Source organism: Capricornis sumatraensis, chromosome 7 (assembly GCF_032405125.1).
Source record: "Capricornis sumatraensis isolate serow.1 chromosome 7, serow.2, whole genome shotgun sequence".
Taxonomy (NCBI): Eukaryota; Metazoa; Chordata; class Mammalia; order Artiodactyla; family Bovidae; genus Capricornis; species Capricornis sumatraensis.
Genome location: NC_091075.1, coordinates 27495448 through 27512785, shown reverse-complemented (window position 1 = coordinate 27512785; position 17338 = coordinate 27495448). Strand labels below are relative to the sequence as shown.

Genomic DNA, 17338 nt, shown 5'->3' with positions numbered 1-17338 from the left:
AACTGCACTCCTTATGCATGATCTTTTTGCCTCTGTGATACTTTTTATACCCTGCCACCTACAGACATCTCTCCTAGAAAGCAGAGCTACCACATGCACAACCAGCATGCTTGGTTCACACTGCCAATGGTGGTCTCATCACCCTGTTCAGTTAAATGACTATATTCATGGCTAATTCTGTCCTACACTAAGAGGGCAGAAATTATCTCACAATGCTTTATATCTCCAGTTTCCAGTGTAAGAGCGTGAAATGTAGTTTGTACTCGATAAATATTGAGACAGTGAGTCAGTGAATCCATGAAAAACAAGAAACTTTATAATCCAGGTACAGTGATCTGGTGTTAACATTTGGACTCTCTTTCTGGGGCTTATATTTGACTTTTTTTTTTTTTTGGTCTACATGCAGGCACTCTGATTGTTCTGAAACACCCCTATCCCAAAAAAGTGGAAGAACCGTCCATTTATGAATCTGTCCGGGTTCACACAGCAATGCAAACGGGAAGATCAGAAAATGACCTGGTGCCCACCGCGCCGTCTGTAAGTGGCCATCCATCTGCCCACCGGGCTCACTGTCTAAAAGCAATAACATCCAACAAGTTACACGCATTTTACAGTACTTTTGTTCACATAAAATTCACCCTTGGGATATAAAACTGGAAAAGGAAGGTAAAGTTCTAAGCCTATGGCTCATCTGGTCCAGGGTAAATTGTAAAAAATAAAAATAAAATTACAATGCGATAGTGATAGGATTTTAAAGACTTCAGAAATAGCGCTTAAATCCTGTCCTTACTTCACCAAAAAAGTTCATGGTAGAATATGTGAAAGATGTTTATGGTCACACAGTTGTCTAAACGGTTATTCTACAAATTCATTAAAATTTTTTTAAAAAAGTTCTTTTACATTTCAATTTTCTCTGGAAGAAAAAGATTCTCCACCTTTACTATAATTTCTCAGGATATTACTTTTTTCCCTGGTCTTTTTATTACTTATGTTTTTCCTTCATTGAATGAAGGGTCCAGACAGAAGACATTTGGACCCTTTGCAGCATGTGAGCCACTGTTCACTTTCAGCGCAATGGGGGCTTTCATTGCTCTCCTTGGAGTCCACTGACGTTTGTTCTGTGAGCTGTGACCCTGCAAAGATTCCTCTGCAGCACCTTCTTCCCTTCACTGTGCCCCGGGCGCCCTGATTCTTTTCCTTTTTCTCATTGGCTCCATGCTCGCGTATAAAGTATCTGGCTGTGTCCTCATGATAAAGAGGATCACACCTAAATGAAACGTCAAGCACTAGTTCTAGATAGCAATCATTATACTTGAAGATATTTAGCTACAGATTAAATAAAAACATGCATGACCTTTTTGTCTCTGTGGCCGTACTTCTTCTACCCTGCCACCAGAGACATCTCTCCTGAGAAGCAGATTTATCGTGACTTCCAGCTTAACAGCTTTCAGCGGATGCCCACTGTCTTCATCCGCCTGGATCCTGCTCTTCTCCCTGGCCTGACATTCACGCTGGAGGACCCCAAGTTTCTGAATGCTCCTCCTCTGCTCCCTGCATCTGAAACCCTGCCAGTATCTCTACTGTTTTCTCATCCTTAGAGGCTTGCATCTGGGATCAGTCTCTTCCAGAAAGCCTTCTTGACCCCTTCTGCTGCTGCTGCTGCTGCTAAGTTATGTCCGACTCTGTGTGACCCCTTCTAGCTTCCTCTAACACCCCGTCCTCTGTGCATGCTCTGCTCACCTTTATCCTAGAATCATCGGACAGGAGGCTGGCTACCTGCACGGAGTCCGCCCTTCCCAGGAGTCTGAGACTTTTCCCGGAACTGGAATCATAATCAGTAGATTTATAGGCTAATCAGGTTCACGACACATTACACTGTTACTACCCTGCTGCTGCTGCTGCTAAGTCGCTTCAGTCGTGTCTGACTCTGTGAGACCCCATAGACGGCAGCCCACCAGGCTCTACCGTCCCTGGGATTCTCCAGGCAAGAACACTGGAGTGGGTTGCCATTTCCTTCTCCGATGCATGAAAGTGAAAAGTGAAAGTGAAGTCGCTTAGTCGTGTCCGACTTTTAGAGACCCCATGGACTGCAGCCCACCAGGCTCCTCCGTCCATGGGATTTTCCAGGCAAGAGTACTGGAGTGGGCTGCCATTGCCTTCTCCGTGTTACTACGCTACGTCCACTCAAAAATAAAAATCCTGGAAATTGGCTGAGGAAGATGTTTTAGCTTTTTTACAAAGGGACGTAGAAGACCTCTGAACTAGAGAAACTTAGGAACGCAAGACAGTAAATAGTCTCAAGTCAAAACAGACCAGAGAACACAAGATCTAGCCAAGTCCTTGTTTTCCGGTTGGCTGTACTCTTCTGTCCTTCCTCTTCACCACCCTACCCCACCACCAGTCGCTTCTCCACCACTTTCATTTGTCCTCTCAGTTTTACTCTACATCTTCTCTGTTACCTTCCCCTAAAGATCTCCACTCAAGGTCGATCAAACCAGACCCTACTGCGTGCGCTCTTTTTCAATAGTAGAATGCAGATATGACCCAACTTGTGGAGCTGGTGTGAGCATGAGGCACGGGGCATACTTAGGTAGAAACAACCTTCTTGGGATCAAGTTCTGCAAGCTTTATTGCTTGCCTCCTTCGCCCACTTCAAGTGTCGGATGGATTCACCTGCCCAAGGATCCAGCAATGAACATACGCAGAAGGTTCTGCATAATGGCATTTTAAAAACAGTGGTGGAATTCCTTGGGGGTCCAGTAGTTAGGGCTCAGCCATTTTCACTGCCCAGGCTGGGTTCAATCCCTGATCAAGCAACGAAGATTCTGCAAGCCAGGGACAAGGCCAAAATTAATTTAAAAAGTGAAACAATGGTGAATGGTAAGTTGAAAATATCTTCACTCACACTGTATAATGAGAAGTCCATGACATTTATTCTGCATTGATATGGACAGAAAACTAGAAAGATTTTCTAGTGGATTCTTGTGTCACAGTACTCCTCACTATGAATGGATGGGGAACTGTTACCGTCTTATCAGGGACTCTCCTCCCCTGGCTGAACACAGCAGCTCACAGCTTTGATTGAGGGCTTCTGGACTTCTGCCTTCTCTTGTGGAGATGCCCTTCTTGCACAAGCACTGGCAGTGGAGGAAGGGGATTAAGTACTATTTACAGGAAAAAGAACTTCTTGCTTGAAGTGAAAATGAAAATAGGTGTCCTATCGCCCAGAAATGTAGATGCTTCTGTAAAGCTGTTTACCATCCTTTGGCAAGTGCATCTGGGGAAATGATTGTTTATATATTTCATACACAACACAGGATTGGGCTTCTGAGATGGGATGAATTTAATTAATTCATTTGCTTAGCAAACTTTTTTAAAAAGTGCCTACGATGCGCCGAGGCCTGTTTTAAGCACTGGAGGGTTGGCAATAAATTAGGCAAATGCTCTGGCTTCATTGAGCTCACACTGTATGTAGTAAGGGGATCATCCCAATCATCAAAAGAAGAATAAAAACCCAGCTTCTAATAGGAAATTGGCACTGATGCAGTGCCACACTCCCATCCGCAGATCTCGTTTAGGCGACAGTCATCAGTTTTCTTAGTAAGGCGCCTCAGAGCATAGGGATGCGATCCAAAATCACCAGTTGCCCTTATCTGTCCTGCCTCTTGAGTAGGCTTCATTCTGGAATACATCCTCAGTTTATCCCACCTGATGGCTTTTGACTAAAATTAAGGCAGGCAGGGCTTCCCAGGTGGTGCTAGTGGTAAAGAACTTGTCTGACAATGCAGGAGACATAAGAGATAGCTGGTTCGATCCCTGAATCAGGGAAGATCCCCCAGAGTAGGAAATGGCTACCCACTCCAGTATTCTTGCCTGGAAAATTCCATGGACAGAGGAGCCTGGAGGGCTACAGTGCATAGGGCTGCAAAGAGTTGGCCATGACTGGCATGAGCACACACAAGGCAGGCAGATAAAAAAGATGATAGGCAGGCTAATGCTTTAATTTTAAAATATTTAGGTTGTTTTCAATTTGGGGCTATAAACTCTCTTCTTCTAGATGAGAAGATTTAAAAAAATAAATCTGCTGCTATATAGATATTTCCTTTCTTACCTCCTGAGACCATGAATAAAATTGGTATTCTCAGCTCTTTTCTCTGCAGCCTTCCACTTATCTATCAAAACCTTAGAAAAATACTAGATTTATCATATATTGTTTGGATGGAGGTAAGATGGAGTCAGTAGCATGATTTGTTAGTGTGATTTCAATTCTATCAGTATCTTCTACAAAATAACTTATCTTTATTTTGCCTCTGTAGACTCAATAATCCAAAATGGTAATTTTTTGTTTCCATAATATAATATCCAAACTCAATTCAGTCATTCTTTTAATGTCAAAATGAATCAAATTGATTATTCAATATCAAATTCACCAATGCTATAAACATTATTTAAATGAATACCTGGGAGTTTCATTGTTATTTCAATGCCCTAAAAATTTTAAAGGAAGTGGTCATAGTCATATGTTATTTCTGGCTTTAAATCTTTATTTTGATGGTTGCTGTTCCTCTTTTTCCTTGGTAGGGAGAATTCATCTCAGGAACAAATACTGTGGAAACTCCCGTGAAAAAACATTGACATCAACCAAATCATTTCTCAATTTTTATTCATTTTTTTCTTACTAATATAAGATGTATTATGATATCATAGAACAAAATAGCCTACCACGAATCTAATTTCTTCAGGAATGTATGAATTTTGACATTTTTTCACCTGAGGGTCCTGGTTTTATGCAAATTGCTATTCATACTGTTCCCCACCATTCCTTATACTTCATAGGTGCCAGCTATGTGTCATATTGTTACCCTTGAATTATTGATAGGTGAGATGAAATGACTCATTCTCACTTTAAATCCCTTCTAGATGAATCAAGTCTAAATAGATATGCACTCTTGAGAGTCTATCCCATGGAATATAGGTCTCAAGAGATAGTCTGTGAAAAAACAAAGGGGTGGGTTTGGAGAATTATATGATAAATTGTAGAAAATGCAATTTCTAATTCACAAAGCAGATTAGCAGAATACAGACTCTGGGAAGTACAGAAATCCCTCTTCTTTGATTTATCCAAAGTTGCCCACTTATTGACCTTATGGCAGTGTGTGTGGCCATGTTTATGTACATAACATCCCAGCAACAATCCGAGCAAATGGGATGCACAGACGCCTGTTGCCCAATGCAGGCTCTTATAAATGGTATAGCTTATATAACCTGGTTGATATATAACATTGCCACCAAAGATGATGAGTGCAAAGTGCTAGCTCACGTTAGAGGAGAATCTGTGCACTGTTCTCTGTTGCTGCAAAATCACACCGGACAATCTGGTCTGAAAACAGTGTTTACCACATGGGAAGGATTTTCAAGTGCCTCGATGAAGAAGGAAAGGCAATTACTTAAAGATCAAAGGCAAATTCTTGTTTCATTTTAAAATAGGACAGAAATAGACAAAATTCAAGTTGTGATAGTTCTGGGCTTCACTTGAGTGTTTCTTTCTTTTACAGCTGGGCACCAAAGAAGGCTACCTCACCAAACAGGGTGGTCTGGTCAAGGTAAGGAAGCGTGTGGCCTCCAGCATCAGCCACAGAGAGAGAATGCATCCTGGGAGCTCAGTCCTCATTTTGACTCTTAAAAAGCAGAACCACCTACTCATTTTGACCCAGTTATAACATTTACCTGTTTACAGAATTCATCTTGATGGCTAATGTTAGTCAAAATTCTATAAAATCACTTGACTATTCTTTGGCAAAGTGACCTGTATGCAAATAGCCTATCATTGATACTCAAAACTTAAAATCCTTTTGATGCAATAATTGAGGATTAAAGTAGCAAATTAACTCCAGCACATATCTTTTTTTATTCAATAATTTTTTTACCATCTTAATCATTTCTTAAACCTGTAATTTTATATTGGGATATAGCCAATTAACAATGTTATGGTAGTCTCAGGTGAACAGCAAAGGAACTCAGCCATTCATAGACATGCATCCATTCTCCCCCAAACTCCCCTCCCATCCAGGCTGTCATATAACATTGAGCAGAGTTCCATGTCTAGTACATACCTTTGCTTTTTAAAATTTTTTTTTAGTTAAAAAGAGTCAAAATTTTATGAAAATTTTGTTAGGTATGTCTACCTAACAGTAGAAAAGAAAAAAAAAATCTCACTGGTACTAATGTAACTATCTTATAAAATCCCAAAGAAAACAAAATTTGGGACTTTACTGGTTGGGAGGTATCCAGCTGTTTTCTGTTTATGCGACTGTACCTTTAAAGTTATTCAATTTCATATTCATGGGCTAAGAAGACATTCACGGAGTGTCTGTTCTTTCTCATTTAAAGTGTCAGGGCACTGAATCTCTCAAGGGTACTGGCCTGCTTGAATTTAACCTAAATATTTAGTTATTTTGTCCCGACTCAAGTGTATTATTCGTGGGAAGAGGAAGTATTCATGTTCGTAGCATTATTTTTAAATCCATTGTTACTTCCTTTAATTGGGAACATTGCCACCAAAGATGATGAGTGCTCTGTTCAGTTAGTACAGAAAAAGGAGACAAAAAAAAAAAAAAAAAAAAAAGGAGACAGAGGGTAACAAGACAGTGGGTAACATTTTTCCACCAATGCCCTGGAATTTCTAGGCAAGGTTTAGAATAGCATGTGGTTTGAGGTTCCTAAACCTCAGTTTGTTTGTTTGTAAAACAAGAATAATAATATTTGGCATTGTATGAGGGCTGTCTATAATGTATATAAACCTCCAAGGATAGTATGAATTTTCAATAGGTGCTCAAAAATTATATCTATTCTTACCATAGTTTTATTAAGATTATTAAGTCTTACTAAGATGGAAATTTTAGTGGTTTATTGTAATGCAAATCGCCTTAAATATTTATGATAGGTTATTTCTTTTTACTTGCTTAAAAATGTTAATGACATCCTTGCCTCTGTTATGAGCTTAAGGCATGGAATCATTTTAATTTTTTAAACTTTAAAATTTTAAGGTTCACTTTGAAAGTTTTTTTTTCTCAGAAATAACACCACAAGAATATTTCATTGTATCTAATCTTTTAGGTACTTTTATAAGAAAAGGAAATTATCCGGTCCAGATATTATAATCATGTATGCAAAGCCTATGTTTCATTTTTTTTTTTTCAGACCTGGAAAACGAGGTGGTTTACTTTGCACAGGAATGAACTGAAATACTTCAAAGACCAGATGGTAAGAAACACGATCATATATTTTCCCTTTAAAAATGAGACTCTAAATGAAAGGAATATCTGCCTTTTAAAATCCCTGAAATTTATGGGAAACATCCTGTAAATGACTGGAGATGAGAGTTCTTGATTCCTGATATGAGCAGAGCTTTCTTGCATAAATGAGACCTGTATAGCAGACACTGTTCTCAGTCTGGCTAACCTCTAACTCTCTGGGGCATGCCACCCTCTATGTTTAGAGCGGTGGAATTGTTCCCTTACCACATTGGGTGGACTGTCTCGTAGCAGTGTTCTCTATTAAAAATATGTCCCATTTATCAGGTCTAACTCATTAAGCAAATTTAAAATTATTTCATCTCTTCTCATTTTTCCTACACAAAATTTCTGAGAAAGTGGATGTCTAAAAACACGGGAGAAAAATATGCCTCCCTTCTACGTGTTAAAAATCCATCTCCACCAAATTTGAATTGACAATGAAAGTATCTTTCTAATGTCCAATTTCACGAAAAGCCAATCCCCAGACAAGCATGTGGCTTCCCTTAGGAAGTTTTATTATCAATTCCTGTAGTGGAAGTAAAGTTAACAGTCACTCATAGTGGAGACTTGTTTGGAGAATAAGTGATAAACAGATTTGTGTGTGTGTGTGTGTGTGTATGTGTGTGTGTGTGTGTGTGTGTGTGTGTTTTATGATGACATAGTTTGTCCTTTTGTTTTAAGTCACCAGAACCAATTCGGATCCTAGATTTGACTGAATGTTCAGCTGTACAATTTGATTATTCACAGGAAAGGGTAAACTGCTTTTGGTAAGTTGTTTTATAGAGGAAATGTTTTTTTTTTTAAATTTTCTTGCCAGATACTTATTTTGGCAGAATAAAAAATTGTATGTCTAATGTGTACAGATGTTTTGACCTGAGGCGGTACATGCATATTAGGAGTCCTTTCAGCTGAATGTGACATAAAGTCTCATTTGTTGTTGTTCAGCTGCTAAGTTGGGCTTCCCAGGTGGCACAGTGGTAAAGAATCTCCCTGCCATGCAGGAGAAGTAACAGATGGGGGTTCAATCCCTGGGTTGGGAAAATCGCCAAGTTGTATCTGACTCTTTTGTAACCCCATGGACTATACCCGGCAGGCTCCTCTGTCCATGGGATTTCCCAAGCAACGATATTGGAGGGAGTTGCCATTCCCTTCTCCAGGGGATCTTCCCAACCCAGGGATCAAACCCATAGCTCCCGCATTGGCAGTCAGATTCTTTACCACTGAGCCACATGGAAGCCCTACACTCGTTTAAAGTGGTATAAACAAATAAGCGCTTCTGCTGGGTTTGATTCTTTATGTTGTACACTGCAACAAGTATGATGCACACGACGGGATGCCAGTCACATGCTAGACAGCTTTCATTCCTTTGAGATGTTTTATTCAATTTTAGTTGTAACTTTGTTGACTCCAAGAATGAGTGATTTGTGAAATTATGACAATTCTTGCAGATGGCACAAAAATGTTTTATTCTAACACTATCAGTGTGTCATGATAATTTTCTAACTGGGAGGAGTAAAGTGTCTTGAGAAAAAAGTATTTTATTTCCCACCAACATTTATTTTAAAGTTTTAAAACATACAAAATTTGAGGGACTTACATGGACCTCTGCTCAATGTTATGTGCCAGCCTGGATGGGAGAGGGGTTTGGGGGAGAATGGGTTTATGTACATGTATGACTGAATCTCTTTGCTCTTCATCTGAAACTATTATAAAATTATTAATCAGCTGTACTCCAATACAAAATAAAAAGTTTGAAAAAAAAGAATGAAACAAGTTGAAAGACTTATATGCCCATATACCCTTCACCTAGATACATCAGTCATTAATATTTTGCATATTTGCTTTATCTCTATCCGTTCACTTTCTTTTGTTGAACCAATTGAAAGTAAGTTGCAGACATCATGGCACTTTCCCCCTGAATATTTAAATTTGTATCTACTAAGAATAAAAATATCACCTATAGAACAATATCATTGTCCCACCTAAGAAAATTAACATCAACTATTGTTAATTAATGATTGGATAGTATCAGCCAATGATGGAAATCTTCTTTAAATTCACATAAAGATACCGTACACACTAACAGGGGGTTATATTTCTCATATAACAAGCAATCGGGAGGCAGACAGCTACACTGACTAGGTCCTGTCCAATGTCTATAGAGTTCTTTTGGTCTTTTCCTCATGCTTACTACTTCAGAGTCCAAGTGAAATAGTCCAGCTATAGGCCTCATATTTTCATGTAAGCCATGAAGAAAGATGCTGGGATGGGATGAGCCAGGTCTGCCCTTTTTATCAGGAAAGCAGACATTTTCTCAGAAAATCTTCTATCATATTTTCCCTCCTATCTCATTGGCCAAGACTGCAGCCAATGGCCATCGGCAGCAGCAAAGGAAGCTAGGAAAGGGTACTAGTATGATCACGATTGGGCTTCCCAGGTGGCTCAAGTGGTAAGGAATCTGCCTGCCAATGCAGGAGACACAGGTTCAATTCCTGGCTCAGGACGATCCCCTGGAGGAGGGAGCAGCAATCCTTTCCAGTATTCTTGCCTGGAGAATCCCCTGGACAGAGGAGCATGGCAGGCTGCAGTCCATGGGGTCGCAAAGAGTTGGACACGACTGAGTGATTGAGCATGCACACGTGATAATTGGCTCCAACTAGTTGTAATTTGTTGCCTGGGGTTTTGTTAGCAAGAAGAAAGGAAAAATGATCTGTATTAACAGGTAATTAATCATGTCTCTCACAAGAAGTACCAAACAATGACAATTCCAGCAATCAGTTTTGTACAGTGTGTGCACAATATCACACCCCCTCCCCAACTTCCCCTCTGTCTACTAGTTGCCCAACCGGACTTCACATCAAGATTTACCTTTCATACACAGAGACTTACCTCTTGTCTATTCAACATTATTCACTGGTGTAAACAAGATATGTTGCTTTGGTTTTAGGGTATAGAAACCCTTCTGGTTTCAGTTCAGGCTTTTTTTTTTTTTTTCACGAAAAGGACAAAAATTTTTTTGAAGTGTTTTGTGTCTCAACTGTTAGGACAGGAAATGTGGGCAGGATATAAATCAGAAGATTTTTTAAGTTAATTAATTAGACTGCTTCAGGTCTTATTTATGGCATGTGGGATCTTTCAGCTGTAGCGTTTGAACTCTTAGTTGCAGTTTGTGGGATTGAACCTGGGCACCCCCTGCACTGGGAGCTGGGGGTTTTAGCCACTGGACCACCAGGGAAGTCCATGAGGCAAATGATTTTGACTCTATAACCCAAGACACAGTCAAAGGAGGAGTTAATTCTGTTCCTAGAACAGTCTTTCATGCCAGTAGGCAAGTTTGTCTTCCCTTCAGCGAAGATTAACTCACGGCAAGAAGGAGGCCAAGTGAATAGTTGAGGAGATTTATTGTCTCCTTTCCCGCTCTGAAAAGTTAAAACTGCCTTCATCCACAGAGGCCACTGTCCTCCTTGTTGCAGCCAGCTAACACAAATGAACTCCTTCAGCAAACTCTTTTATTTGTGTTGCTTGTTCTTTGAATTGTAGCACAAGTTCTGAGTCATTTAATGAATCAGCGGAATAAACACACGTGTGTATTCAGCCTAGATCATGAACCATAAAAGGATCTGGGTTTGACCTGGACCTCTTCCCCACCTCTATCCCACCCTTTGGACCCATTAAAATATACAAATCTGCCTGTAAAAATAATATGTGAATCAACAACATCCTCAGCACTTCTGCAGTTTGCCAGCAGGATTAGCTGTCTATATACCAACTCCTGAGGTTCTTACCCAGGTTCTATGTCAATTCTTTTTCCACTTGGAATACTTTAATGAGTGCTCAACTAATAGATGTTCAACGGTCTGGAATATCTTACATTCTTTCTTTTGTCTCATCAGCTTAGTATTTCCATTCAGGACGTTTTACCTCTGTGCAAAGACAGGAGTAGAAGCTGACGAGTGGATCAAGATATTACGCTGGAAGCTGGTGAGTTATTCATGTCTCTGAATGCCTAGTACTCCCAAATCACATGTTGACGATTTCAAACTTACTTCTGTTGGAAGAGTCAGGGAACCCCTGAAAACCTACGGGAAGTCAACATGCAGGCTTGTGGAAGAGTCTGTTCATTCTTCTTGAACATGGAAGGGTTGAAGAAAGGAGTAAAGACAGAGGAATGAGGCTGCACTGGGGTCTCACTGCCAGAGCCTAGCCTAGTGTCTATCAGACTTCTGATGTCTATCAGACTTCCTGTTAGTGTGTGGGTGGTCCAAGATGGCCTGGAGGAGGACGTGTGGTACCAGAAGGACAGATAGAGGAACGCTGACATAACTCTATAGTAGAAAATCCTTTTATATTGTCTGAGAAGGTGGACTTGCCAGAAAGACTTGGCTTAGTGTCCTGTATAATCGTTACTTTGTGCAGGTCAAAGCCAAAAGGTATTTTAATTTATCTGTTTTCCATATACCTCCTGGGAGGAAGACAAAGTGCTTATAAGAACATTCCAGTCTCATGCAATTTTTGTGCGTGTGTGTTTGCAAGTTATTGAGTTGTTAGCCAAGAACTTGTCAAAGCTTTCTCAAATTTCATATAAATACCACCTTGAATCCCTTGATGTCTTCAGCTATAGACAGTAATCTCCAATTTTCGAAATGAAATTAGCTTATATTTAGAATCTTACTGAATAGTCCTTTCTAAACACTAGGATTTTTGCTTTTGGTTCTTTTCAATTTTAGATCCAAAGAACTACAGCCCTCCTTTTGAGATAGTTCCACTGTATCTGATATTCAGTGGGGATATCCTTTGCCATATGCAGTCTTTGCTCGAATATGAATTATTTTTTATTGTTTCTGTTTCATAACTTTGACACATAATCATTATAGAAAATTTAAAGTAAAAACAGCAAATGAATAGTTCAGATTTCTCCCTTTGCATATAAACATTTAAAACAAAATTTCATCATTCTGTAGTATTCTTCATCTGCTCACTTAACAATATATCATGAACATTTTTCCATATCAATGAACTTAGATTTATATCTTCATTTTGATTCATTAAATAGTGTTGCTATTACTAAAAGTGCTAGGCCAGTTCCCAATTTGTGCATGTTTTAGCAACTATAGTATTTCTCCTGAGAAAAAAACAGAAAACAAGAATAAAACTTGGGGAAGAGGGGATATGATAATTACTTGTTTTTGCATAGTTTTCTTACCAGTCAGCATTTCGTATTTAATATTTGTTAAAAGCCAACGTTTGTTATCTTAAAGTTGCTCAACAGTCCATTCAGGTGGGTGTGCTTTCTTACAGTCTCAAATAAGAAAACAGCTCGGTCAAGGGGATGGCGCAGTCCGATCTCGGTCATTCATCTTTCAATAGATCTCCCTCGGTGAGGGAGACGCTGACGCAGGAGCAGGGTGGAACGCTCCCAATGCTGGGGTCCACGGCACATTTCGCATGAAAACTGACTGAGGGTTTTTCTGTAGAAACAAATCAAAAGCAGATGCAGATTTGGACCGTCCAGAAGACACCACATTTGCTGACTCATGGAAAACTGCTGCCCTTCAGGATCCTGCCATCTCCCTGAGACTAGCGAAGCATCCTCGTTCTGACGGGAATGGACAGGCCACTGCAACCAGGCGTGTTGGCTCTTAGAACACGCAGTAGGAGATGGCTCTGTAATCCCTCATGGTCGTCCCCAAGCTGGTTGACATTGGTTACCCGGAGTCCCACTCTGCATCATAGTCAGCTCATCTGAGCCCCAGATTGTGCTATTAACCAGGAAGGAAATGGCTATATATGTAGCCTGAAGCTTAAGACTGCTTCTTCAGAAGGTATATTGGGATAGCAGACGTCCAAGATTGGTGGGAGGGCAGTGTTTTTGTTTTTAATTTTTCCCCTCATTTATACAAAAAACAAAGCAATTTCCAAAACAAAAATGGAAAATATTTGTAATATTTATTTTATCTTTGTAAACAGCTCAGATATCTACTGGGTCCTGTTTTCCCTTCTAATGATAAACCCGTGAGAACTAAACCTCCTGTGGGCTATGAGGCAGAATGATAAAGGTAACAGGAGGTACAATCTTAAAAAATCATCTCTTTTAGTCATTTTGGGGGAAATGTTATAAAGAATGAGAAAACAAATAGAGGAAGAGTGATAAAGTCATAGGTAATTTCTAGTTTAATAATAATAATCATGATAATTATTATTGTAACAATAAGAGAGGACTTGTAAGCACTAAGTTCATCTCACACTTCTCAAACAGCCTGAAAGAGACTAATCAAGCAGAGTGTGTTGTAACAATGCCTGCCAAAAAGTGAGTGGTAGGTACTGGCCCAAGAGAAATAGGATGTATCCTGCACTGCAAGGAGCATCCTACACCTTATTCAAGAGCAATTTCTTTTGCCTACTGAGGGAGCAACACTAATCCACATATGGAGTGTAATGATGTGTTCGTTACACAGCATTTTCAAGCCAGAATAAGGGGGTTGAAATTGGGAGATAAGATACCATCATCCATAGCTCCTAAGTAGATTCTAACTCCTTCTAGAGTCTTTATTAATAATGCTTTAATAGGCTGAAGTTTGAAGGGAGATGAAAGTATAGGAAGAAACCAAGTAAAAATGTTGTGGGGCAAAGCTATGACATTGCTCTTGCAGTTCAAAGGGCAACTTTGTTATTGAATACGTTTCTTCTGTTATTTGAACATCTAAGTCTCAAAAATTGCATATGTTTCAACAAGGTTTTTAATGTATTTTGTAATGTTTGTATCATATGAGATAAAGCAAATGTCGTTAAAATGTATTGTGTCAAGTTTGCAAAATAAGAAGTTAGACATAAATGTTCCCTGAGATGTAGTTTCATGTTTTGTTTTTTTAGATCCAGAAGTGTTTGTGTAGGTAGCATTGTTTCTATTTTTTGTAAAATATGTTATTTATATCCTTTGGTTCTATCAAAAAGAGCATGATTTTTCTGTCTGTAATATTTTGCTATTAAAGTGTTTTTAGTATCTAATTTAAAAGAAATACAATTGATTAATATCATAAATAGCAATGAAGAATCCACTTTGGTTAGACTACAAGTTACTAAGGATTGAAGGATTCAGAGTTGAAGAAATAGTCCCTGTCCTCAAGGAGTTTTTAGTTGAATACAAGCAAGATAAGAAATACACGCATAATAATGCATAAAAGTAAACGCGATAAATGCTGAAAGTGAGGCAAAGCTAGATATGGGGTGTGCTTTAGCAGCACTGTTGTTCAGTCACTAAGTCCTGTCTGACTCTTTGCGACCCCATGGACTGCAGCACGCCAGGCTTCCCTGTCCTTCACCAACTTCAGGAGCTTGCTCAAACTCCTGTCCATTGAGTTGGTGATGTCATCCAACCATCTCATCCTCTGTCATCCCCTTCTCCTCCTGCCTTCTATCTTTCCCAGCATCAGGGTCTTTTCCAATGAGTCAGCTCTTTGTATCAAGTGTTCAAAGTATTAGAGCTTGAGCTTTAGCATCAGTCCTTCCAATGAATATTCAGGATTGATTTCCTTTAGGATTCAGCATGGAGGAAATCTTTCTTTGGGAGGATTTTGACATGAAAAGGGCAGTCTAACACACACTATGTAATTAGCGTGTGTTTACCTGCTCTCAACAACCCTGGAAAGTGGTCGTGATTTCACCTCCTGAGAGAGCTCAGGAAAAGGGCCTCAAACAAAGGAGGATATTTCGTGCCAATGGCAGGCAAGTGGGGTTGTTTAAGATAATAGCTGTCTGTGTCAAGCTCTGTCACTAACAGTACGTGCTCATTGTAAAGGAAGTACCTCAAGACCCAGCCGAAGTATCAGCAGTTGTTCTCAGAATTCCTCTGGGGAAAATCTTGCCCCACAGAAGCACTGTTGCCTCTGGATGAGGGGAGCCCCCCTCAACAACGGGAATGGCTGTAACTGCCTCCAGGGAAACCTGCCCTTATTCCAGGGCTGCTGGGCAGAACGCTCAGTGCTCAGAGCCCTCTCCTCCAGCCAGGCGGCACCCACAAGTGGGCTCTTTGATCCTCTCCTCTCACTCACGCTGGGAGTGCAGTTTAGGGAGTTACACTGTCAGTTTCAGGAAAGAGCAGGAGAATTATCACAGGGTCAATATAAATTCTGCTCCCCTCTACTGCTACTTCAGGTCAACTGCAGCAAACCTTTATTTCTGCCCATCTTTCCAGCCACATCCAGCCTTACACACTGCTTACCATGGATTCAGGAGTTTAAGTTATCTATGGAAAAGGGCCAGATTTTTTTTTTTTTTTTTTTTTACAATCACTGGGATTTTGTAAAATCTAGTTAAGTTACTAGAAAACTGAAGAAACAAATACAACTACCACAATCCCATTTTTTAAATTAAATTAAATAGACTTGGGACTTCCCTGATGGTCCAGTGGCTAAGACTCTGAGCTCCCAATGCAGGTGGCCCAGGTTCAGTCCCTGATCAGGGAACTAGATCCTACATGTTGCAACTTAGATGGAAGATTCTGTGGGCTGCACCTAAGACCCAGTGCAGCCAAATAGATAGATATTTTAAAAAATTCAATAGACATAGTATACCTGCTGTTTTTTTATACCCTTAACTCTCAACTTCTGTAACTTGTCATGTACTAACAAACAGAACAGCCCAGTCTGTGGACTACATTCCAAGTAGCTCTGGCTAGTGGACTGCCAAGTAAAACAGACCAGAGCCTTCTTAAGGAAGAATTCATCTTGATGTTGCTACGAATGTGCTTAATAACATCTACAGCCCCTTGAATTTATATAAAAGAGGTTATCCTCCATAACATGTGCAGGTCTCATTCAAGCAGTTGAAAGACCCTAAGAGCAAACCTGGGGTTTCCATGGAGAAGAAATTCCCCCTTTAGATGACAGGCTCAGCTCCTGCCTGAGATTTTCCAGCTTTCTGGCCTGCCCTACAGATTTGAGGTTTGCCAATTTCCCAAATCACGTAACCAGTTCCTTGAAATTAATCTAGTTCATATATATCCTACTGGTTGTTTCTTTGGTGAACCCCGAGTGATACAACTTCCTTTCCCAAATACCTCATCATTTTATTATATATTGTATTGTTTGCTAAAATATTTCATTATTTTTTGAATAGTTAAAAATTTAAGAAGTGCAATAAAGTTTACAGTGAAAAGGGTCATTCCTTGGATCTGTTCCCCAAATATCCAGTTCCACTTCATGGAGGTTATCGATGACACCCCATTCTGTGGATCTCCATGGACACCATCATATCAATACAAGCAAGTATCAATATGCACACGTATGTTTTCTTCCTATACATAAATTGCAGCATTGCAGTTTCACTGAACACTATTTTTCATTGGACATTATGTTTTGGAGATCATTCCATCTCAGTACCTAACAGTCTTTTTTTCCATTGAGCCAATGTAGAAATTTCTCTAACCAATCCTCTATATTAGAGTGAACACACAATTTATCTAAAGTGGGACACTTGAGAGTTGAAAGGAGCACTTAATGATTACACCAAGAACAGCAGGTATAAACTGAAATTGTTAAAAAAAAAAAAAAAGTCACCTTATCTGATAGATACTTCGGCTGTTTCTAATCCTTTGATATTACTAAATTGCAATGAATATACTTGTAACTATACACTTTTCACACATCCCTGTGGACTGGCAACATAAATATCCAGAAGTGGAATTGGGGGCTTTTGTGTCAACTTCACCAGTCATGGGGTGCCCAAATGAAACATTTTGTGCCTGTGGGTTCTGTTTCTTTGGAGAATCTTAATACAATGTGTCAAAGATTATGCACATTTGAGCTTGGTATAGATTGCCAAATTGTGCGAATTAAAAGGGTATAACAATTCACATTTCTGTCAGTGGGGAATAAAAAATGTGCTTTTTGAATCTTTCCTCATTGACTTATGATGTCATTGTTACAATTTTTTATGTCTTATATGTATGTACTAAAGTCTGTTTCTGGGTTATTCTGTTCTACTGATCTGTCTAGTCATACGTCTCATGTAGGTTTATACTATCTTTAAAAATAATCTAGTTTTAT

General features: G+C 39.5%; 1 protein-coding gene across 1 annotated transcript in view; it reads left to right on the top strand.

Annotated features, from left to right (window-relative positions):
* Nucleotides 1-13051, top strand: part of DAPP1 (dual adaptor of phosphotyrosine and 3-phosphoinositides 1) — a 54152-nt gene extending 41101 nt beyond the window's left edge. The window contains exons 4-9 of the mRNA XM_068975600.1: nucleotides 407-537; nucleotides 5556-5603; nucleotides 7201-7263; nucleotides 7977-8062; nucleotides 11189-11276; nucleotides 12594-13051. Coding sequence (XP_068831701.1) covers nucleotides 407-537; nucleotides 5556-5603; nucleotides 7201-7263; nucleotides 7977-8062; nucleotides 11189-11276; nucleotides 12594-12662 — 485 coding nt within the window. The 3' untranslated portion in view covers nucleotides 12663-13051. The remainder of the gene's footprint in view (nucleotides 1-406; nucleotides 538-5555; nucleotides 5604-7200; nucleotides 7264-7976; nucleotides 8063-11188; nucleotides 11277-12593) is intronic.
* The last annotated feature ends 4287 nt before the right edge of the window (nucleotides 13052-17338 follow it).